The 25,117-nt window shown below is 42.5% G+C and overlaps 1 protein-coding gene across 1 annotated transcript in view; it reads right to left on the bottom strand.

The window, feature by feature from the left end:
* Positions 1–664: 664 nt before the first annotated feature.
* alkbh3 (alkB homolog 3, alpha-ketoglutarate dependent dioxygenase) overlaps positions 665–25,117 on the bottom strand; it is a 128,130-nt gene continuing 103,677 nt past the window's right edge. Inside the window, exon 9 of the mRNA XM_063061786.1 lies at positions 665–958. Coding sequence (XP_062917856.1) covers positions 836–958 — 123 coding nt within the window. The 3' untranslated portion in view covers positions 665–835. The remainder of the gene's footprint in view (positions 959–25,117) is intronic.

Here is a 25,117-nt window from a genome sequence, read left to right on the forward strand (position 1 = left end):
ATATTATTTTGTGGCTGTATTGTGCTTTATCATAAGTACATGTGCCATGGGTAACTGTACATGCTGCATCATATCTATACGTGCTGTGTATGGTAGGTCTACAGTATATAGCATGGAAGGATTGTGTAATAGTAATTTTACTATCATAGTAAATTTTCTTTGCTTTTAAATTGAGAAAAATATTTTCAATTACATTCTAGTCAGTGTGAACGATATTCTAGAAAGGCTTAACAGACTGCTGATCAGAACTACGTCTTTCATCAGGCAGAACAGATCTAAACTCTGTGACCTCGTTCAAGCTCGCAGCCATTTCCCATAAACAGCTGTTGCAAATGACAACATTACTGGTGGGACTGACCCATGATAATCATTGCAACTGCGTCAAAGTCATAAACTTTCAATATAAACAGTTCAAAACAGATGTTGAACAGGCCATTAACTCAATGTTTTGACCCTGCACCATGTGACGTTTAAGAGATATAACAGGCAAAGGCAGATAGCTTCAAATCTGATCTGATTTCAAAGTAAGCATTTGATCAGGAACGAAAAGTGACAATTGGATTAATAATTACGTAGTACGGAGAGCAAGGTTAATCCTGAAATATCGAGAGGGATAGCCTTCTGCTCTCAAATAAGTTAACATTCATTTGTCTTGCATTTTTATAAATTCCAAAATGCACAGTAGTGTTGTGGTAATGCACCATGATCACTGATCAGGATTCAAATCCCACTGCTGTCTGTAAGGAGTTTATATGTTCTTCCCGTGACTGTATGGGTTTTCTTTGAGTGCTCCATTTTCCCTTCATATTCCAAAGGTGTACAGTTAGGGTTCGGGTTAGGAAGTCGTGGGCATGCTATGTTGGCTCCAGAAGCGTGGGGCTGTCTCCAGAACAATCCTCACTGACTTGATTTGACGCAAATGACACATTTCTCGGTACGTCTTGATGTTTCGATTTCCCTGTGACAGATAAAGCTAATTATTTTAAAATCTTTTTAGAACACTTATAACATTTCATCCACATGGTTTTCTGAGGTTGAAGAACTTCACTGAAAGAATGCTAGCACTGTTATCGTTTGCCAAGCGAATGAATACCGTCCCTGTTAGTACAAATAACAGCAACACACATCAAAGTTGCTGGTGAACGCAGCAGGCCAAGCAGCATCTGTAGGAAGAGGTGCAGTCGACGTTTCAGGCCGAGACTCTTCGTCAGGACTAACTGAAGGAAGAGTGAGTAAGGGATTTGAAAGTTAGAGGGGGAGGGGGAGATCCAAAATGATGGGAGAAGACAGGAGGGGGAGGGATGGAGCCAAGAGCTGGACAGGTGATAGGCAAAAGGGGATACGAGAGGATCATGGGACAGGAGGTCCAGGTAGAAAGACGGCGGGGGGGGGCCCAGAGGATGGGCAAGAGGTATATTCAGAGGGACAGAGGGAGAAAAAGGAGAGTGAGAGAAAGAAAGTGTGCGTAAAAATAAGTAACAGATGGGGTACGAGGGGGAGGTGGGGCCTTAGCGGAAGTTAGAGAAGTCGATGTTCATGCCATCAGGTTGGAGGCTACCCAGACGGAATATAAGGTGTTGTTCCTCCAACCTGAGTGTGGCTTCGTCTTTACAGTAGAGGAGGCCGTGGATAGCTTGGCCTGCTGCGTTCACCAGCTACTTTGATGTGTGTTGCTTGAATTTCCAGCATCTGCAGAATTCCTGTTGAGTACAAATAACAGCTTTACATTGACATCATTCAGAATAATTGGAATAATTGGAAAAGAGGGAGGATCCATATAATTTAGGAAATGTTATTTTGTCAAGCCAGTCAGCGTAGTCCAATTCTAATTAAAATTAAATGTTGTTCCAAATGTTATTAACATTTAAAAAATGCACTTTGTGGCCACTTTATTAGGTACACTTGTACACCTGCTTGTTAATGGAAATATCTAATCAGCCAATCACGTCGCAGAAAGTCAATGTATAAAAACATGCAGACATGGTCAAGAGGTTCAGCTGTTGTTCAGAGCAAACGTCTGTTTAGGGGAAAAAGTGGAATCTACGTGACTTTGACCCTGGAATGATTGTTGGTGCCAGACAGAGTGATCTGAATATCTTTGAAACTACTGATCTCCTGAGACTTTCGTGCACACTGATCTCTAGATCTTACAGCAAATGGTGCAAAAAAAACTTCCAGTGAGCAGCAGTCTGTCAGCAGAACACCCTCGAACTCCTTCACTCCCTCCACGAAAAGCAGGATTTTCTGGTGGCCAACCATTTTAATTCCAATCCCCATTCCTATTCCAACATGTTGGTCCATGGCCTCCTCTACTGCCGTGATGAGGCCGCTCTCAGGTTGGAGAAACAACACATCACTTGCCATTTGGGTAGGCTCCAACCTGACAGTATGAACATCAATCTCTCCAACTTCCAGTAATAGTTAGCCCTTCCCGTACTTCTTCAATTCCCCACTCTGACTCCCTCTTACCTCTTCTCCTCACCTGCCTATCTGCCTGCCCGCCCATTACCCTCCTTCTTCCCTTTCTCCCATGGTCTACTCTCCTCTCCTATCAGAACCCTTCTTCTCCAGACCTTTAACTGTTCCACCTATCACCACCTAGCTTCTTACTTCACCCCACCCCCACCAACTCGGATTCACATATTCTCTTCTACCTTGTACTACTTCCCTTCCCCCACCTTCTTATTCTTGCTTCTTCCCCCTTCCTTTCCAGTCCTGATGAAAGGTCTTGACCTGAAACGTCGACTGTTTATTCATTTCCATAGATGCTACCTGGCCTGCTGAGTTCCTCCAGCGTTTTGTGTATGTTGATTTGCTAATGGGAGAAGTCAGAGTAGGATGGACAGACAGGTTCGAGCTGACAGGAAGTCGACAGTAACTGAAATCAGCACTTGTTACAACAGTGGAGTGCAGAAAAACATCTCTGGACAGAAAAACATCCCACCTCTCCCGGAAGTTCCGCTATTGATAGCGGCTCCCTGACACCCGCAAATTATATACAATATCCCGGAAATCGATTTTTTTTGAGAGCGAGTGAGAGGGAGAGAGACAGACAGACAGAGAGAGCAAGTGACAGACGTAGCAAGAGAGTGACAGAGAGAGCATCCTGATAGGTCTACTTAGCACAAAGAGAGACCAATCAGTTTTCTCTGTGGGCGGGCTTTACAGTCGACCTCCCTCTCTCTTTCATTGTCCATCAGTTTAGTTTAGTGTCCTGCAGTGTCATGACAGAGTGTTCCAAAAAAAAGAAAATATAAAACGTACGTCACCCCAGACCACACTAAAGTGTACCCCTGCCTAATAGGGGTCAAAAATAATGACAGTGTTGCTCGCTGCACTGTTTGCAACAGTGACTTTTCTATTGCCCATGGTGGGTTAAATGACTGTAAAAGACATGTTGAGGTGAGTTTAATAGGTGTCATTGTTCATTAGCATAGCTAACGTTATTTAGCCAGCTGGCTAGCTGCTAAGGAGCTATTCTATTGATGTCCTGTGTGATGAGGACATGCTTAAAGTTGTAATAGAATAAAAAAAACGACTCCATGATAATATAAGTACATATTTTAATATCACATTTTCAGCGTAAGACAGTATAATAAGGATACACCTTATGCTTTTATTTCTTTTAGGGACCACAATATATACATACACCCTTGGAGGTCAATCGGGGTTGGGGGGGGGATATGGGTTTGCAGGGGGGGCAGGGGTGGTGGTGCTACCTCCCTGAAATGAGTTTTTGCCGGGTGGGATGTCTGGGACAGATGTCATGTTGAACCTTGAAGAGGATGAGCTGCAGCTGCAGAAGACCATGAACATGCACGAAATTAGGTTCAGGAGGTACCTAATAAAGGGTATTAACATAAACAGGAGGTATAACTCTGATGTATTCAATGTTTTTCCCATTTTTGGAAATGTACCTCACAGAGGAACAAGCTGATTTTATGATTAAATGTTCTGTTTATCTCTTTAAATACTAACCTCAACATTGATGCCAAAGTTTACAGAATGTCTGCTGGTTAATATTCTGCAGTAAATCAAGGTTATTTGATCATTGTAAATTGTCCCATGATTCAGTTTGGGGTTAAATCAGGGACTGTCAGGTTGATAGCTGGCATGGACTGAAGATGGCCCAAAGTACAAGCTTTAATGTATTTCAGCTGTTTTAAAATGTGTTTGCATCAGGTGCTGTATGTTTGCAAGTATTTGAAAAGGACTTTGGTGACAGCAGGTCTGAGTTTTTAACAGGTTCCATTGCTTGAGGCCTAGTCACCATTGTCAGACTGCTCTGTATCCCAGGCTGACTGCAATAAAGTGGTGTCAAGGTTACTGAGAACCACACAACTGCAAAAACTTACCATGGTTGTGGCAATACTCAAGGCATATCCGAGGCTTGTATTTTGATTAAACTGCTGCAGCTTAATTTAATTGTTTGCTACTTTCCTCATACATATAGAAAATAAATAAAAATAGTGTTTAGCTTAATCGACCTTTTTAATGAAGGTCAGTGCTCCCCCCCCCCATGCAATTGTAAGCCCAGATCTGTCTCTCACACCAGTATACCAAGAACTTCTCTTGCCAAGTACGAATTGAGTTATCGGTTCAATCACCAGCTGGTGGATTCTGATAGGGTAGAAGGGTAGAGCGGAACAAAAAGACATCATTCCATTTATCTGCTAAATCACCACCAGATTACCTGCATTGCTCATTTTTAATACTGTTTCGAAGTTCTTCAAAACTGGATGGCTGTGCATTACTCATAGCACATTATGAATTATTCATAATGAGGGTATCACCTAGATGGGTAATGAGTGTGGTTTTACCCTGTCCTATAAAATACATTTCCTAAATTCAGTACCACATCCTTTGCTAGGTTTAATGCATTTTGAATAATGTTCACAGCCTTCTTGGGTGAATTTACCACTCAAGTACTCATTCTGTTTTAAATGGCTGAATTGAGCACACTGGTTTTTCTCAGAGTTTACAATATGTATCCAATAACCTACAGTTGGTCAAACATTACAACTAACTTTGTACTCACTTGAGTTTTAAGCTCACAGTCCAGATTTTTGTTCTACAAACACTGACCAAGGTGCAAATGTTACTTATTATTAAGATTATGATTATGAGGACACGCAGTCCCCTTTTATTGTCATTTAGTAATGCATGCATTAAGAAATGATAAAAATGTTTTTCCAGAATGATATCACAAAAACACATGACAAACCGACCTAAAAACTAACAAAAACCACATAATTATAACATATAGTTACAACAGTGCAAAGCAATACCGTAATTTGATAAGAACAGACCATGGCACAGTAAAAGTCTCAGAGTCTCTCAAAGTCCCATCATCTCACGCAGACGGTAAACCCCCAGCGCCGCCAACTTGCCAATGCAGCATTCCGGAAGCATCCAACCACAGTCCGACTCCGAGTCCGTCCGAAAACTCCAAGCCTCTGACCACCTATTCGACACTGAGCACCGAGCACCATCTCTACCGAGCGTCTCGACCCCGGCCCCAGCAACAGGCAATAGGCAAAGCCGAGAATTTGGGGCCGTCTCCGGAGATTCTCGATCGCACAGTAGCAGCGGCAGTGAAGCAGGCATTTCAGAAGTTGCTCCAGATGTTCCTCTGCGCTTCTCACGGCTGTCTCCATCAAATCCGGATTGTGCACGGCCCCTAGTTACACATATCAATATTCATTCAGAATGGCTGCGTGCGCTGCGTCGCGTCGCCATCTTCACCTCCCTCCTGCCTGCATCTTGAAGAAAACAAGCCTTGTTTTCAATGTTTCACAGAAGGCCTGCTCTGAGCTTTGTAATCTTAGCTTTTACCTCCCAGAATACATTTTTGGTTTTATTCCAGTACATTAGTGCGGGGAAATTTGTATAAAAAATGCAGTTATTTTTAGCTCATTCTGCTTTGAAAGTGTATCAGACAAGTTTGGGTAAAATTTTGTGAAAATAATATATTAATTGTTCTCTGTCCTTTGATTCACAAATAATTGTTTGTTTCTGGTATGAAATAATATAACAGGAACATTGTGAGGAATGCCAAAGGAAATATTTTTCCTTTTCAAATCACCCAAACAGTTCAAATAATAACTGCTATAGTCTTTATTGTTAGTTATTTTCTCCGTTTTGTTCTACTAGGGATACAAAAGACAGAATCTATTGACAACATGGTTATCTACGTGCTAAATGACATCTTTGTTAAGATGAACAGTGCTGCTTTGTTCTCTAATTGCTTGAATACCATTTTGGGTGCATCTTTGATTAAATGCTCAAGAGCATGTTTGGTACAGTTTGACCCAGCAGGGATTCACTGGTTCTTTTGTTTTGCTGTGTTTTGGAAAACCAGGATATGTTCACAAGATCTGAAGGCTACAGCAAGTTAATTGAATTGTGGGACCAACAAAGTGCAGCTCTTTCCTTTTAACAACAGGCTGCTGAGTGGCAGATATCCAAAAGCATAGAGGAAAACAAGCATAATAAAGGCAAATCCGGGAATGCAATAGCAGGCCATCATAGCTATTATTCAAATGAAAGGATGAATATAATCAAGAGCCTTATTCGCTGTAGATTACAAATGATATAACTGGGAGGCAGTACTTCAAGGTTGGTTTAACAATAGTATCACAATGTAACTGAAACATATATATAAATTAATAATCCGTCTATCATTATGGAACGACAGAAATTATTTATCAGTAAATTGTTAAAGCTCCATAGCATTATTTTATGTTTTGGATCAGCTCGGATACAGTTGTCAATTTAATAGAAATCGGTGGGGGTGAATTATTCAACAGTAATTACTTTGAGAGGTTATGTTGGGATTAGGAACATTAGGATTTTGGCATTATAGATAAAAAGAGCCACATGATGATCCAAGGCCTTCTGTTGTGTTATCAGATCTAATGGTGCCATTAACTTAGGGGATAAAAATTATTGAAGGTTTTGTTCTAATCATAAACAGCACAAGGTACAGAAAAATCAGAGGATTTCAGCCAAGGTAGAAAACTACATAAAGATAGATAGGCCATAAAGTACACTGTAGAACAAAAATAGACCATTCAGTCCAAAGTCTGCTACACCAGTTCATCAGGCCTGATTTATTATTCCTCCCAACCCCATTCTTCTGCCTTCTCCCCGTAACCTTTCACGTCCTGACTAATCAAGAATCTATCAACCCCCGCTTCAAATGTACTGAATGACTTGGTCTCCAGAGCCGTCTGAAACAGTGAATTCCACAGATTCACCATCCTCTGGCTAAAGAAATTCCTCCTCACCTCTGTGCTAAAGGGACATCTCTCTATTCTGAGACTATTGCCTCTGGTCCTAGACACCCCTACTATGAGAAACATCCTCCCCACATCCCCTTTATAAAAGCTTTTCAATATTCATTAGGTTTCAATGAGAAATCCCTTCATTCTTCTAAACTGCAATGAGCACAGGGCCAGAGCCATCAAACACTCCTCATACATTAACCCTTTCATTCACTAGAATTAGTCTCGTGAACCTCCTCTGAACCCTCTCCAATGCCAGCTCAACTCTTCTTAGATAAGGGGCCCAAAACTGATCAGAGTTCTCCATGTACGATCTGAAAAGTGCCTTATAAAGCCACAGCATTACATCCTTGCTTTTACATTCTAGGCCTCCTGAAATGAATGCTAACACTGCATTTGCCTTCCTTACCATTGACTCAATCTTCAAGTTAACCTTTAGAGACTCCCGCATGAGGACTCCCACCTCCCTTTGCACCTCTGATTTTTGAATTTGCTCCCTGCTTAGAAAATAGTCTATGCCTTTATTCTTTCTGTCAAAGTGCATGACCTTGCACATCCGTACACTATATTCACCTGCCACTTCTTTGCCCATTCTCCTAATCCATCCAAGACTTCTGCAGAATCTCAGATTTTTGAACACTCTCTGCCCCTCCATCTAGCTTTGTACCATTTGCAAACTTGGCCACAAAACCATCAATTTCATCATCCAAATTATTGACATAATGTGAGAAGAAGTGGTACCAGCACCAACCCCCATGGCACACCACTAGTCACCAGCAGCCAACCATAAAAGGTGTTCTTTATTCCCACTCTTCACCTCCTCCCAGTCAACCAGTGCTCTGTCCACTCTAGTATCTTTCTGCAACACCATGGCCTTGTATCATGTGTGGCACTTTGCCAAAGGCCTTCTGAAAATCCAAGTAAACAACATCCAATGACTATTCTTAGTTTATCCTGCCTGTTACTTCATCATGTGCCTTGAAGTACACCAACACTTCATTCTTAATATTGAACTCCAACATGTTCCCAACCACTGAAGTCAGGTAATGCTACAGTTGTTATGGGGGACTTCAACATGCGGGTAGACTGGAAGAATCAGGTTGGTACTGGACCCCAAGAAAGGGAGTTTGTGGAGTCCCTCCGAGATGGATTCTTAGAACAGCTTGTACCGGAGCCTACCAGAGAGAAAGCAATTCTAGATTTAGTGTTGTGCAATGAACCGGATTTGATCAGGGACCTCAAGGTAAAGGAGCCATTAGGAGGTAGTGAACATAATATGATAAGTTTTAATCTACAACTTGAGAGGGAGAAGGGAAACTCGGAAGTGTCAGTATTACAGTTGAACAAAGGGAACTATGGTGCTATGAGGGAGGAGCTGGCCAAAGTTCAATGGAACAATACCCTAGCAGGGATGACAGTGGAACAGCAATGGCAGTGTTTCTGGGAATAATGCGGAAGGTGCAGGATCAGTTCGTTCCAAAGAGGAAGAAAGATCCTAAGGGGAGTAAGGGGAGGCCGTGGCTGATAAGGGAAGTAATGGATAGTCTAAAAATAAGAGAAGAAGTATAACATAGCAAAGACGAGTGGGAAGCTGGAGGATTGGGAAACTTTTAAAGAGCAACAGAAGGTAACTAAAAAGGCAATACGTGGAGAAAAAATGAGGTATGAAGGTAAACTAGCCAAGAATCTAAAGGAGGATAGTAAAAGCTTCTTTAGGTATGTGAAAAGGAAAAAAATAGTTAAGACCAAAATTGGGCCCTTGAAGACAGAAGCGGGTGAACTTATTATGGGGAACAAGGAAATGGCAGACGAGTTGAAGAGGTACTTTGGATCTGTCTTCACTAGGGAAGACACGAACAATCTCTCAGATATAATAGTGGCCAAAGGACCTAGGGTAATGGATGAATTGAAGGAAATTTATATTAGGCAGGAAATGATGTTGGATAGACTGTTGGGTCTGAAGGCTGATAAGTCCCCGGGACCTGATGGTCTGCATCCCAGGGTACTTAAGGAGGTGGCTTTAGAAATCGTGGACGCATTGGTAATCATTTTCCAATGTTCTACAGATTCAGGATCAGTTTGGAGGGTGGCTAATGTTGTCCCTCTCTTCAAGAAGGGAGGAAGAGAGAAAACGGAATTATAGACCGGTTAGCCTGACGTCGGTGGTAGGAAAGATGCTGGAGTCAATTTTAAAAGATGAAATTATGACACATCTGGATAGTAGTAACAGGATTGGTTCGAGTTAGCATGGATTTACGAAGGGGAAATTGTGCTTGGCTAATCTTCTGGAATTTTTTGAGGATGTAACTATGAAAATGGACAAGGGAGAGCCAGTGGATGTAGTGTACCTGGACTTTCAGAAAGCCTCTGATAAAGTCCCACATAGGAGATTAGTGGGCAAAATTAGGGCACATGGTATTGGGGGCAGAGTACTGACATGGATTGAAAATTGGCTGGCTGACAGAAAACAAAGAGTAGCGATTAACGGGTCCCTTTCGGAATGGCAGGCGGTGACCAGTGGGGTACCGCAGGGTTCAGTGCTGGGACCGCAGCTGTTTACAATATATATTAATGACTTAGATGAGGGAATTAAAAGTAACATTAGCAAATTTGCTGATGTCGCAAAGCTGGGTGGCAGTGTGAAATGTGAGGAGGATGTCATGAGAATGCAGGGTGACTTGGACAGGCTGGGTGAGTGGGCAGATGCATGGCAGATGCTGCTTAATGTGGATAAACGTGAGGTTATCCATTTTGGTGGTAAGAACGGGAAGGCAGATTATTATTATCTAAATGGAGTCAAGTTAGGAAAAGGGGAAGCACAACGAGATCTAGGTGTTCTTGTACATCAGTCACTGAAAGCAAGCATGCAAGTACAGCAGGCAGTGAAGAAAGCTAATGGCATGCTGGCCTTCATAACAAGGGGAATTGAGTACAAGAGCAAAGAGGTCCTTCTGCAGCTGTACAGGGCCCTGGTGAGACCACACCTGGAGTACTGTGTGCAGTTTTGGTCTCCAAATTTGAGGAAGGACAGTCTTGCTATTGAGGGAGTGCAGCATAGGTTCACAAGGTTAATTCCCGGGGTGGCGGGACTGTCATATGTCGAAAGATGGGAGCGACTGGGCTTGTATACTCTAGAATTTAGAAGGCTGAGAGGGGATCTTATTGAAACATATAAGATTATTAAGGGATTGGACACGCTGGAAGCAGGAAGCATGTTCCCACTGATGGGTGAGTCCAGAACCAGAGGCCACAGTTTAAGAATTAGGGGTAGGCCATTTAGAACGGAGTTGAGGAAAAACGTTTTCACCCAGAGAGTGGTGGATATATGGAATGCTCTGCCCCAGAAGGCTGTGGAGGCCAAGTCTCTGGATGCTTTCAAAAAAGAGATGGATAGAGCTCTTAAAGATAGCGGAATCAAAGGTTATGGGGAGAAGGCAGGAACTGGATACTGATTGTGGATGATCAGCCATGATCACAGTGAATGGCGGTGCTGGCTCGAAGGGCCGAATGGTCTACCCCTGCACCTATTGTCTAACTAGTCTATAATTACTTTTTCTGTTTCCCTCCCTTAAAGAGTGGAGTGACATTTGCAATTTTCCAGTCCTCTGGAACCATTCCAGAATCTAGTGATTCTTGAAAGATCACTACTAATGCCTCCACAATCTCTTCAGCTACCTCTTTCAGAATCTTGTGTGTAGTCCATCTAGTCCAAACTTGTCTTCCTTCAAACCTTTCAGCCTCTCAAGCACCTTCTCCTTAGTAACAACAACGACACTCACTTCTACCCCCCTGACACTTTCTGGCACGCTGCTTGTGTCTTCCACAGTGATGACTGACACAAACTACTTATTAAGTTTGTCTGCCATTTCTTAGTCCGACATTACTACCTCTCCAGCATCATTCTCCAGCTGTTTGATATCCACTCTTGCCCCTCTTTTACTTTTTATATATCTGAGAAGACTCTTTTATATAGCCCCTTTTATATTATTGGCTAGCTTACCTTCACATTCATCTTTTCTCTCTGTACATAAGGAGATTGAGATAGATTGGCTGCTTGAGTGGTGGCACAACAACAACCTCACAGTCAACATCAGCAAGACCAAGGAATTGATTATGGACTTCAGGAAGGGGAAGTCTGAGAACACGCGGTAGTCCTTATAGAAACATAGAAAATAGGTGCAGGAGTAGGCTATTCGGCCCTTTGAGCCTGCACCGCCATTTATTATGATCATGGCTGATCATCCAACTCAGAACCCTGCACCAGCCTTCCCCCCCCCATACCCCCTGATCCCCGTAGCCACAAGGGCCATATCTAACTCCCTCTTAAATATAGCCAATGAACTGGCCTCAACTGTTTCCTGTGGCAGAGAATTCCACAGATTCACCACTCTCTGTGTGAAGAAGTTTTTCCTAATCTCGGTCCTAAAAGGCTTCCCCTTTATCCTCAAACTGTGACCCCTCGTTCTGGACTTCCCCAACATCAGGAACAATCTTCCTGCATCTAGCCTGTCCAATCCCTTTAGGATTTTATACATTTCAATCAGATCCCCCCTCAATCTTCTAAATTCCAACGAGTACAAGCCCAGTTCATCCAGTCTTTCTTCCTATGAAAGTCCTGCCATCCCAGGAATCAATCTGGTGAACCTTCTTCGTACTCCCTCTATGGCAAGGATGTCTTTCCTCAGATTAGGGGACCAAAACTGCACACAATACTCCAGGTGTGGTCTCACCAAGGCCTTGTACAACTGCAGTAGTACCTCCCTGCTCCTGTACTCGAATCCTCTCGCTATAAATGCCAGCATACCATTCGCCTTTTTCACCGCCTGCTGTACCTGCATGCCCACTTTCAATGGCTGGTGTATAATGACACCCAGGTCTCATTGCACCTCCCCTTTTCCTAATCGGCCACCATTCAGATAATAATCTGTTTTCCTATTTTTGCCACCAAAGTGGATAACTTCACATTTATCCACATTAAATTGCATCTGCCATGAATTGCCCACTCACCCAACCTAACCAAGTCACCCTGCATCCTCTTAGCATCCTCCTCACAGCTAACACTGCCGCCCAGCTTCGTGTCATCCGCAAACTTGGAGATGCTGCATTTAATTCCCTCATCCAAGTCATTAATATATATTGTAAACAACTGGGGTCCCAGCACTGAGCCTTGCGGTACCCCACTAGTCACTGCCTGCCATTCTGAAAAGGTCCCGTTTATTCCCACTCTTTGCTTCCTGTCTGCTCACCAATTCTCTATCCACATCAATACCTTACCCCCAATACCGTGTGCTTTAAGTTTCCACACTAATCTCCTGTGTGGGACCTTGTCAAAAGCCTTTTGAAAATCCAAATATACCACATCCACTGGTTCTCCCCTATCCACTCTACTAGTTACATCCTCAAAAAATTCTATGAGATTCGTCAGACATGATTTTCCTTTCACAAATCCATGCTGACTTTGTCCGATGATTTCACCGCTTTCCAAATGTGCTGTTATCACATCTTTGATAACTGATTCCAGCAGTTTCCCCACCACCGACGTTAGGCTAACCGGTCTATAATTCCCCGGTGTCTCTCTCCCTCCTTTTTTAAAAAGTGGGGTTACATTAGCCACCCTCCAATCCTTAGGAACTAGTCCAGAATCTAACGAGTTTTGAAAAATTATCACTAATGCATCCACTATTTTTTGGGCTACTTCCTTAAGCACTCTGGGATGCAGACCATCTGGCCCTGGGGATTTACCTGCCTTTAATCCCTTCAATTTACCCAACACCACTTCCCTACTAACATGTATTTCGCTCAGTTCCTCCATCTCACTGGACCCTCTGTCCCCTACTATTTCTGGAAGATTATTTATGTCCTCCTTATTGAGAGATAAGTAGCAGAAAGTATGAACAATTTTAAGTTTTTGTTGTCAGTGTCTCTAAGAATTTCTTTTGAGTGGAATGCATTGGTTTAATTACAAAGAAAGTAGACGAGCATCTCTACTTCACTCACATTTTGAGGAGGTTTCCTATCTCACCAGAGACTCTTTGAAATTTCTATAAATGTACGGCAGAGAGCATTCTGAATAGTTGCATCACCACCTGGTATGTGGGCTCCAGGATCACGAGAGACTGAGGAGGGATGCAGACTCAGTCATCTCCATGACAGGCACAACCCTCCCCTCCTTTAAAGGTATCGTCAAGAGATACTGTCTCAAGAAGACAATATCCATTGAGGACCCTCACTGTCCAGGAAATAAGACCATAAGATATTGGAGCGGAATCAGGCCATTTCCCCATCAAGTCTGCTCTGCCATTTCATCATGGCTGATACAATTTTCCTCTCAGCCCCAATCTCCTGTCTACTCCCCATATCCCTTCATGCCCTGACCAATCAAGAATCTATCAACCTCTGCATTAAATATATATAAAGACTTGGTCACCACAGCATGTGGCAAATAATTCTACAGACTCACCACTCTCTGGCTAAAGAAATTCCTCCTCCTCTCCATTCTAAAAGGATGTCCCTCTGTTCTTGAGGCTGTGTCCTCTGGTCTTAGACTCTCCCACAATAGGAAACATCCCCTCCACATGCACTCTGTCAAGGAATTTCACCATTCTATAGGTTTCAATGAGGTCACCCATCATTCTTCCAAATATCAGCAAATACAGGCCCAAAGCCATCAAACTCTCTTCATATGACAGCCCATTCAATTCTGGAATCATTTTCATGAATCTCCTTTCAACCCTCTCCAGTTTCAGCACATCCTTTCTAAGATAAGGTGCCCAAAACTGCTCACAATGAGGCCTCACTAGTGCTTTATAAAGTCTCAGTGTTACATCCTTGCTTTTATATTCTAGTCCTCTTGAAATGAACGCTAACATTGCATTTGTCTTCCTCATCGCAGACAGTCAACTTGCAAATTAACTTTTTGGGAATCCTGCACAAGGACTCCCAAGGCCCCTTCCATCTCAGTTTTTGTATTTTCTCTTCATTTAAAAAATAGTCAACCCTTTCATTTCTTCTACCAAGGTGCATGATCATCACTTCCCGACACTATTCCATCGGCCATTTCTTTGCCGATTCTCCTAATCTGTCTAGGTCTTTCTGTAGCCTCTTTATTTCCTCAAAACTACCTGCCTCTCCATCTATCTTAATATTATCTGCAAACTTTGCAACAAAGCCATCAATTGCATCATCCAAATCATTGACATGTAACGTAAAAAGTATCCGTCCCAACACAGACCCCTGTGAAACACCAGTAGTCACCAACAGCCAGCACTACTCTTTGCCACTGTTGGTTTTTAAAGGCTTTCCAGTCCTCTAACTCCCCACTATTATTTGCCTTCTGTTTTGACTTTTGACTTTGAGTCCTGACGAAGGGTCTCGGCCTGAAACGTCGACTGCACCTCTTCCTAGAGATGCTGCCTGGCCTGCTGCGTTCACCAGCAACTTTTATGTGTGTTGCTTTGACTTTTATGTTGGCTTTGACTTGCCATCTGGTTGTTCCTACCTTCAGGGAGGAGGTACAAGAGACTTAAGACCCACACTCAACAACTCAAGAACAACATAGGATCAGCAGATTTAGACCATTTGGCCCAAGTCTACTCTCTCATTCAATCATGGCTCACTTATTTCCCCTCTCAACCACATTTTCCTGCCTTCTCCTCATCATCTTTGCCACCCTTACTAATTAAGTACCTATCAACCTTCACTTTAAATATACCCAACGACTAGGCCTTCACAGCCTTCTCTGTAGATTCTACAGATTCACCATCCTCTGGCCAAAGAAATTTCTCCTGCATCTTTCCCTCTGTCTGACCTCATTATTCCTTCTGTTTTGCATCATTAATGTGTTCAGTAATTTATAGTAACTTTATGTCTTTGCACAGTACTGCTGCCACAAAAGAACAAATTTTATGTCATATCAGACAGTAATATAAAATCTGGCTCTGATTCAGATTCTGAACTACATGTTTTGCCAAGCTTCCGACTTTCCGATATTATGAATGGTGGAAACATGATCGCTCCTCATTTCTATAAACATTTCTCCATTAATGTTTAAAAGAGAGATGCCAAGACTGCATAACTATACAAGGAATGGAACGTGTATTTTGTTGCATAAACGAAATGAAGAGCAAAGACTGATCTAGCAAGCCCTTGGGATAGTTGGCTCATACTAATCTGAGATTAAGGAATGTGTTCTCTTCTGAATGCTAGAGCTTACAGTTCTCAAAAATACATGAGAAACTACAATATTCATGTGCCACCAGATTAAGTAACCTATGTTTTTGGATTATGTTGTTAAAAATTAATCTGGGATAGTATATTTCAGGAACAGTTCTAAAAACTGCAAAGACAATAGATGAGAAATTTTGGCTCCTGTGGACCAGTTCTGGAGTGATAACCTGCAGGCGCCTTCATTTTTAGTACGTAAGTGAGATATACCCCAGGAAAGGGTTGAAGAGATATAACCATATAACAATTGCTGCACGGAAACAGGCCACCTCAGCCCTTCTAGTCCGTGCCGAACTCTTACTCTCACCTAGTCTCACTGACCTGCACTCAGTCCATAACCCTCCATTCCTTTCCTGTCCATATATCTATCCAATTTAACTTTAAATGACAACATTGAACCTGCCTCAACCACTTCTGCTGGAAGCTCGTTCCACACAGCTACCACTCTCTGAGTAAAGAAGTTCCCCCTCATGTTACCCCTAAACTTTTGCCCTTTAACTCTCAACTCAAGTCCTCTTGTTTGAATCTCCCCCAATCTCAGTGGAAAAAGCCTATCCATGTCAACTCTATCTATCCCCCTCATAATTTTAAATACCTCTATCAAGTCCCCCCTCAACCTTCTACACTCCAAAGAATAAAGACCTAACTTGTTCAACCTTTCTCTGTAACTTAGGAGGTGAAACCCAGGCAACATTCTAGTAAATCTCCTCTGTACTCTCTCAATTTTTTTTTGAGGGTTTGCCCTAAAATGCAAACGTAAATGAACAGCTGGCAAAAAAAAACTTAATGGAGATATCTGCCTTTTAGTATTACAGAGTGGTAACAGGCCCTTCTGACTCAACGAGCTCGCGCCATCCAATATTTACCCACATGACTGATTAACCTACTAGACCGTGAATCTTTGGAAAGTGGGAGGAAATCAGAGCATCTAGAGGAAAACCCACGTGGTCATGGGGAGAATATACAAACACCTTACAGACGGCAGTGGGAATTGAACCCAGGTTGCTGGTACAGTAATGGCATTGCACTGACCACTATGCAACCAGGCCGCACCACGGTCAGTGATCAATGATTCATTCTGAGGCTGATCCAGAGATCTTGGGCTGCCTTTGTAGTGTTACAAACTCTGTATCATAGGCCCACCAATGAATTACTTGTTCATAATTCTTTAATTTAAACTTATGTTCTCATGAATTTGAAATTTCGCTGTTGTAGACTATAAGCGATATCATAAACACCATTGTACCTTCATTTGATACATACATAACACATTCAGAGCTTCAATTCGACAGACAACAGCAAAAATATCTGCATTCTGCTATTTTGCTTTGAAATTACAATAGAGATGAATGCTGCCTGCACTTGTCAGTTTCAAAAGCAATCCAAGTCAAGTTGTCAGTGAGAAAACAGACTAGATTGAGTAATTAGACTATTAGATAAGATAAAGAAGTATTCATTCCAGCAGAAATTTAACAAGAGCTCTGTTTAAGGTCTTGAAAAGCATAAGGCAGAGAAAATGTTTGTCAAATTGCTTATTGGTGTTTCTTGCAAAAGCTCACTATGATATTTTTGAGGTGGAATGTTTTTTGGAGACTGAGAAACAAAGCTGCAAGATTTCTCTGTAATCTTCAATTCTCTTTGTTTTCTGGATACAATTATAGTCTTGGAACCAACATAAGGATTTTGACACGCTCACTGAGAATTGTATCACTAAAACTCCAAGGAAAGCAATGTTATCCAAGAGCTTTATTATATATTGAACTGTTGTAGAGAACTTCACTAAAACAAATTTCTAATTGCTCTTTTGGCAGATTGCTGTATATTACTTATGTGTGTGTGTTTATCTCTAGTTAAATCCATTAGATTTAGCTTGAAGATAAGCTTGACAATTAGTCTTCAAGTCATAAAGCAATATCGCACAGATATAGGCCCCACAGTCCAGTCCACACACAACCATGGTGCCCAATTTTCCTGCATTCAGTCCATATCCCTCTAAGCCCCAGCATTCCATGTACCTACCCAAGTGCTCCTTAAAGGCTGCTATCATATCTGCCTCAATGACTTCAATCAGATGCTCAATTCTCTCTGCACAAAAAAAATCCCCTCAGTTCCATTTTAGATTTTTTTTCCCCTTTCTCCCTCAATCTCTGCACCCTGGTCTTGGACAGCTCTTCCTTGGTGAAATGATGGTTACCCTTCACATTATCTATGCCTCTCATAATTTTAAACACTTCTATATGACCACCCCTCTTTCTCCTACATTGCACAGAGTAAAGACATAGCCTGGCCAACCTCTCTTACAATTCAGTCCCTCAAGACCTGGCAAAATCCTCATTAATCTTTTCTGCACTCTTCATTTTAGCCATCATCATTATGTGCCGTTTCGTCTGACTTGGGTGATCTTGATCTTTTGGCCATGATTGTTCTTGGCAATTTTTTTTCTGCCGAATTGGTTTGCCATTGTCTTCTTCTGGGCAGTGTCTTTACAAGATGGGTGACCCCAGCCACTATCGATACTCTTCAGAGGTTGCTTGGCATCAGTGTTTGCATATCCAGGACTTGTGATATGTACCAGCTGGTCATGTGGCCATTTACCACCTGCTCCCGTGGCTTCACGCGACCCTGATCCAGCGGGGGTCGGGAAGGCTAACCAGATGCTAACACTTTGCCCAAGGATGATCTGCAGGCTAGCCGAGGGAAGGAGCGCTTTACACCTCCTTTGGTAGAGACCAATCTCCACCCTGTCACCCAATATTTTAACTATATCTTTCCTATAATAGGGTGACTAAAGTATACCTGGACTCCAAGTGCAGCCTCACCAAGAACTTCTGCAACTGGAACTGCAACATAATGTCCACCTGGACTCATCTTCGAATAAGTATGCCACAGTTGTCATCGACTTCATTAAAATCCATGTGGATGAATGTGAGCCTATGAAAACTTGCTGTACATTCCCAAACCAAAAGCCACGGATGAACCAAGATGTTCATGGTCTGCTGAGGGCTAGATCTGTGGCATTTAAGTCTGGTGACCCAGGTCTATACAAGAAACCAGTGATGACTTGCAGAGAACTGTTTCAAGAGCAAAGAAACAAGTCCAAACGAGGTTGGAGGCAACATCGGATGCACGTTAACTCTGGCAAGGTTCACAGGACATTACCTCCTACAAAGCGAAACCCAAAGCATGAACGGCAGCAGTGCTTCACTACCAAACAATCTCAACACCTCTTACGCAAGCTTTGAAAGGGAAAATAGCACCACGGCTGTGAAGGTCCCTGCTGCACTCAGTGACCCTGTGATCTCTGTCTTGGAGGCCGCTGGCAGTCTGTCTTTCAGGAGGATGAACCTTCGCAAGGTGGCAGGCCCCAATGGAGTACCTGGTAAGTCTCTGAAAACCTGTGACAACCAACTGGCAGGCGTATTCAAGGCCATTTTCAACATCTCTCTGCTACGGTCAGAAGTTTCCATCTGCTTCAAAAGGGCAACAATTATACCAGTGCCCAAGAAGAGTAGTGTGAGCGGTCTTAATGACTATTGTCCACATTGATGGTGATGGAATGCTTTAAGAGGTTGGTCATGGCTAGAATGAACTCCTGCCTCAGCAAGGACCTGGACCCACTGCATTTTGCCTATCACTACAATAGGTCAACAGCAGATGCAATCTCAATGGCTCCTCACCTGGCCTTAGATCACCTGGACAATACAAACACCTATGTCAGGATGCTGTTAATTGATTATAGCTCAGGGTTTAACACTATCATTCCTACAGTCCTGATTGGGTCTCTGTACATTGCTCTACAATTGGATCCTCGACCTCCTAACCGAAAGACCACAATATAACCATATAACAATTACAGCACGGAAACAGGCCATCTCGGCCCTTCTAGTATCAATAATATCTCCTCCTTGCTGCCGATCAACACTGGCACACCTCAGGGATGTGTGCTTAGTCCACTACTCTACTCTCTCTATACCCATGACAGTATGGCTAGGCACAGCCCAAATGGCATCTATAGGTTTGCTGATGATACAACCATTGCTGGCAGAATCTCAGATGAAGACGGGAGGGCATACAGGAGCAAGGTATACCATCTAGTTCAGTGGTCTCGCAGCAGCAACCTTGCACTCAGTGTCAGTAAGAACAAAGAGTTGTTTGTGGACTTCAGGAAGGGCAAGACAAAGGAATCCGAACCAATCCTCACAGAGGGATCAGAAGTGGAGAGAGGGAGCAAATTCAAATTCCTGACTGTCAACATCTCTGAGGCTCTAACTCCCAAAGTATTGATGCAGGTATAAAGAAGGTAAGACCGTGGCTATATTCCATCAGGAGTTTGAGGAGATTTGTTTTTTCACCTAAAACACTCAAAAACTTCTACAGATGTACCGTGGAGAGCATTCTGAAAGGCTGTATCACTGTCTGGTATGGGTGGGAGGTGGTCCTGCACAGGATTAGAAGAAGCTACAGAAAGTTGTAAAGATAGTCAGCTCCATCATGGATACTAGCCTCCATTGTATCCAAGACATCTTCAAGGAGCAATGCCTCAGAAAAGCGGCGTCCATTATTACAAACGGCCATCACCCAGGACGTGCCCTCTTCTCACTGCTACCGTCAGGAAGGAGGTACAGAAGCCTGAAGGCACACACTCAGTGATTCAAGAACAGTTTCTTCCCCTCTGCCATCCATTTACTAAATGGACATTGAACCTATGAACACCACCTCACATTTTTTATTATTTCTGTTTTCCACTATTTTTAACTATTTAATATACATATATATACTTACTGTAATTGACTTATTTATTTTTTTCTGTATTATCACATATTGTATTATACTGCTGCTGCTAAGTTAACAAGTTTCAAAACATATGCCAGCGATATTAAATCTGAACCAGATTCTGAACTGCTATACTCAATTCCCTGACTGATGAAGGCCAATGTGCTAAATGCCTTTATCACTACCCTGCCAACCTGTGTCACTGCTTTCAATGAATGATGTCCTAGATCCCTCTGTTCCACTACACTCCCCCAGTGTTCTACCATTCATAGCACATGTCCGATGCTGGTTTGAATTTCAAAAGTGCATCACCTCACATTTATTTGTATTGAAATCCACTTGCCGCTCTTCAGCCAACTTCCCCAACTGATCAAGATCGCCCTGTAATGTACGATACCCATCTTCATCATCAACAACTCCTCCTCACTTCGTGTCATCTGAATGATTGCATCCAATCAATTATATAAATAAGAAATAACAAGGAATCCCAATACCCGCCTCTGAGGCAGACCACTAGTCACCGAGCCTCCATTCTGAGAAACAACCTTCAATCACCTCCCTCTGCCTCCTACTTCTGAGGCAATTTTGAATACACCAAACTAGTTCTCTCTAAATTGCATGGGACCTAACACTTCAGATCAGCCGACCATGTGAGACCTTGTCGAAGGTTTTGCTAAAGTCCAAACAGGCAAAATCCTAAAATTGCGACATTTAACATGTGGCATGGAAGGCAGGTGAGGATGCTGAGAACAAAATCCTTTTAACACCCGAACATGAGAAATTCTGCAGATGCTGGAAATCCAAAGCAACGCCTACAAAATGCTGGGGAAACTCAGCAGGTCAGGCAGCATCTATGGAGATGAATAAACAGCTGCCATTTTGGGATGAGACCCTTCTTCAGCAATGGAAAGGAAAGGGGAAGAAGCTAGAATAAGAAGATGGGGGAGGGGAAGTAGTACAAGATAGAAGATAATATGTGAATTCAGGTTGGTTGGGTGGATTGAAGTAAGAAGCTGGGTGGTGATAGGTGGAAGAGTTAACAGGCTGAAGAAGAAGGAATCTGATAGGAGAGTGGACCATAGGATAAAGGGAAGAAGGCGGGGCACTGGGGGGGCAGGTAGGCAGATGAGGAGAAGTGAAAAGGTAAGAGGGGGGCCAGAGTGGGGATTTGAAGAAGAAGAACAAGGAGGGGGAAAAATTACCATAAGTGGGAGAAATTGATGTTCATACTATCAGATTGGAGGCTACCCAAATGTAAAGTGCGGTGTTGCTCCTTTAGGAGGGAATCCAGGTGGGGGGGGCAGTGGAAATAGGCAGGTGAGAAGAGGTAAGAGGCCAGAGTGGGTGATAGAAGACAGGAAGGGGAGGAAAAGATAGGAGAGATCAATATTCATGCCCTCTCGTTTGAGGCTATCCAGACAGAATATGAGGTGTTTCTCCTCCACCCTGAGGGTGGCCTTATCTTGGCACAAGAGGAAGCCATGGACAAACATGTCGGAATGGGAATCAGAATTAAAATGCTGGGCCTCCGGGAAGTTCCGCTTTTGGTGGATGGAGGGGAGGTGCTCGACGAAGCAGTCCCCTAACTTACAACAGGTCTCACCAATATAGGGGTACGATGGGTCTCACCAATCCTTTAAGCAGTGTAGGTTCTGAAACATGTCAGGTGAAAAAATAAGTCACATAACAGTGAAATTATGGGGATTTTTTTTGCCAATGTACCCATGAGGAAAAATTGCTATTTTATCTACAAAACTAAAGTAAATGAATTTTAAATTTATTGCAAGACATTGTGTATAAAGTTTTGACAGTTGTTGGCAATCAGCTTCCTGGCCTAATATTTGTTTGGATATCACAGCAGGAGCAGGCTTAGAACATAAAACATTACAGCACAGTACAAGCCTTTCAGCCCATGACTGAAATACTTGCATCTGGCCAGCAGAGTTGCACAAGTTAGGCCGTATTTGTTCAAGAGTCTTCATCTATTATTTGGATGGAATGACTTATGAAGTCTCTGTTTTCTCCAGTGTAAATTACATGAGATGACTTTTAAAAAGTAGCCACATTCTCACGGCATAACGATTGGAATTATGACACTGCATAGAGAAATGGAAAATAGTTCCAAATATGACTCATAGTTATTGCATTCCCTTCCTAACTCAGTTATATGCACAGAAAGACTTATCCCCCACTCCACCTTTGCATTTTAGTGCAAAATCAAAGATCCATTATACTGTCAAGCAACTCACATAAAAAATGCTGGTGAACGCAGCAGGCCAGGCAGCATCTATAGGAAGAGGTACAGTCGACGTTTCAGGCCGAGACTCTTCGTCAGGACTAACTGAAAGAAGAGATAGTAGGAGATTTGAAAGTGGGAGGGGGAGGGGGAGATCCGAAATGATAGGAGAAGACAGGAGGGGGAGGGATGGAGCCAAGAGCTGGAAAGGTGATTGGCAAAAAGTATACGAGAGAATCATGGGATGGGAAGCCTAGGGAAAAAGAAAGGGGGGATTCCTAGAGGATGGGAAAGGAGTATAGTGAGAGGAACAGAGGGAGAAAAAGGAGAGAGAAAAAAATATGTATATATATTATACTAAATAAATAAATAACGGATGGGGTACGAAGGGGGGAGGTGGGGCATTAACGGAAGTTAGAGAAGTCAATGTTCACACCTTATATTCCATCTCGGTAGCCTCCAACCCAATGGCATGAACATTGACTTCTCTAACTTCTGTTAATGCCCCATCTCCACCCCCATACCCATCCGTTATTTATTTATTTATTATTATATATTTTTTTTCTCTCTCCTTTTTCTCCCTCTGTCCCTCTCACTATACTCCTTGCCCATCCTCTGGGCTTCCCCCCTCCCCCTTTCTTTCTCCCTAGGCTTCCCGTCCCATGATCCTTTCATATCCCTTTTGCCAATCAACTTTCCAGCTCTTGGCTCCATCCCTCCCCCTCCTGTCTTCTCCTATCATTTTGGATCTCCCCCTCCCCCTCCTCCTCCCACTTTCAAATCTCTTACTGGCTCTTCCTTCAGTTAGTCCTGACGAAGGATCTCAGCCCGAAACGTTGACTTTACCTCTTCCTATAGATGCTGCCTGGCCTGCTGCGTTCACCAGCATTTTTTATGTGTGTTGCTTGAAATTCCAGCATCTGCAGATTTCCTCGTGTTTCCATTATACTGTCAATGCTTTTTTTAAAAGCACCATTTTATGAGGAAATATTGCAATCAATAACAAAGCCTCCTTCAGTTCCCTTTTAATCCAATTTTATTGACAATAAAAGGAAAATGTTACATTGAGATCTATGGTTTATAATATTCTAAAGCCATAACAAACAGCAAAGGAAACAGTACTTAACACTATAATAGATCAACAGAGGAGGACGTCATATAAAGCCCTCTCGGTGGAAAGTTAGAGTAAGACCCTCAAAATGCTGGAGGAACTCAGAAATCAGACAGCATCTATGGAGAAGAATAAACAGCCAAACTTTCAAGCCAAGACCCTTCATCAGGACCTCTTTATAGATGCTGCCTGACCTACCGAGTTCCTCATGCATTTTGTGTGTGTTTCAGTGGAAAGTACTACTGTCAAAAAAGGTCTCAAAGTCAATTCATTTTTGAGGGAAAAAAAGCTTAAATCCTTGTGTTATTCATAAAGTATAAATTACTTCAAATTATAAAGAAAATAAACGCTATATCTATTTTTTCCTCCTCTAATATATTTTCCCTTTTGCATTCCCATCCCTGACTCCATTACAGAGTTCCACCTGCTACCACATAATTGCACGAAGGCGAAGTGAGATCAAACAAATTGTGGCATCAGTGTAACAACAACTTTTATTTGCAAGATAGCTTTAATGTACAGTATTAAGGTGAAGAAATACTACCAATCTAAATCAGGATACCAAGTTAGAATAAAATGATAGTAAGAGAGTGAGGTCAAAGAGATAAGCTCCAAAGAACATTTTAAAAGAGCAAAGATAAAGAGACAAACAAATTTTAGACATGAGTGAATTCCACATTTGCATCTTCTCATTTTTCTGATGTTTTTCACCCTCGCTTCTCCTGGAGTGAACAAACAAGCAAGTTGAATGTTCATTATACTACCTGCCTGATTTTAATTTCTAGTGACCTATTTTGATTGACTTCAGCCAAAAGGAAAACGCAATCACAAGAGATTCTGCAGATGCTGGAAATCCAGAGCAACACACACAAAATGCTGGAGGAACTCAGCAGGTCAGGCAGCACCTATGAAGAGGAATAGAGCTGACGTTTCAGGCCGAGACCCTTCGTAACTGACCTACCTGCTGAGTTCCTCCAGCATTTTGTGTGTGTTAAAAATTACAATTTCACTTTGAACTATTCTAGAAAATTCACAGCCCTTTCTAAAACATAGAAATTTATAGCACATTACAGGCCCTTCGGCCCACAATGTTGTGCCGACCATATAACCTACTCTAGAGACTGCCTAGAATTTACATAGCCCTCTATTTTTCTAAGCTCCGTATACCTGTCTAAGAGGCTCTTAAAAAACCCTATTGTACCTGCATCCACCACTGCCACCGACAGTGCAGGCCACACACTCACCACTCTCTGTGTGAAGAACTTACCCCTGACATCCCCTTGGTACTTATTTCCAAGCACCTTAAAACGATGCCCCCTCATGTTAGCCTTTTCAGCCCTGGGAAAAAGCCTCTGACTATCCACACAATCAATGCCTCTCATCATCTTATACACCTCTATCAGCTCACCAAGCATTAGGTTTTTGTTCAGCTTTCATCAAGCATTATCAGTATTTAAGATGAGAACTCAATTTTAAAACAATGAAGAA

This window comes from Mobula hypostoma, chromosome 11 (assembly GCF_963921235.1).
Source record: "Mobula hypostoma chromosome 11, sMobHyp1.1, whole genome shotgun sequence".
Classification (NCBI taxonomy): domain Eukaryota; kingdom Metazoa; phylum Chordata; class Chondrichthyes; order Myliobatiformes; family Myliobatidae; genus Mobula; species Mobula hypostoma.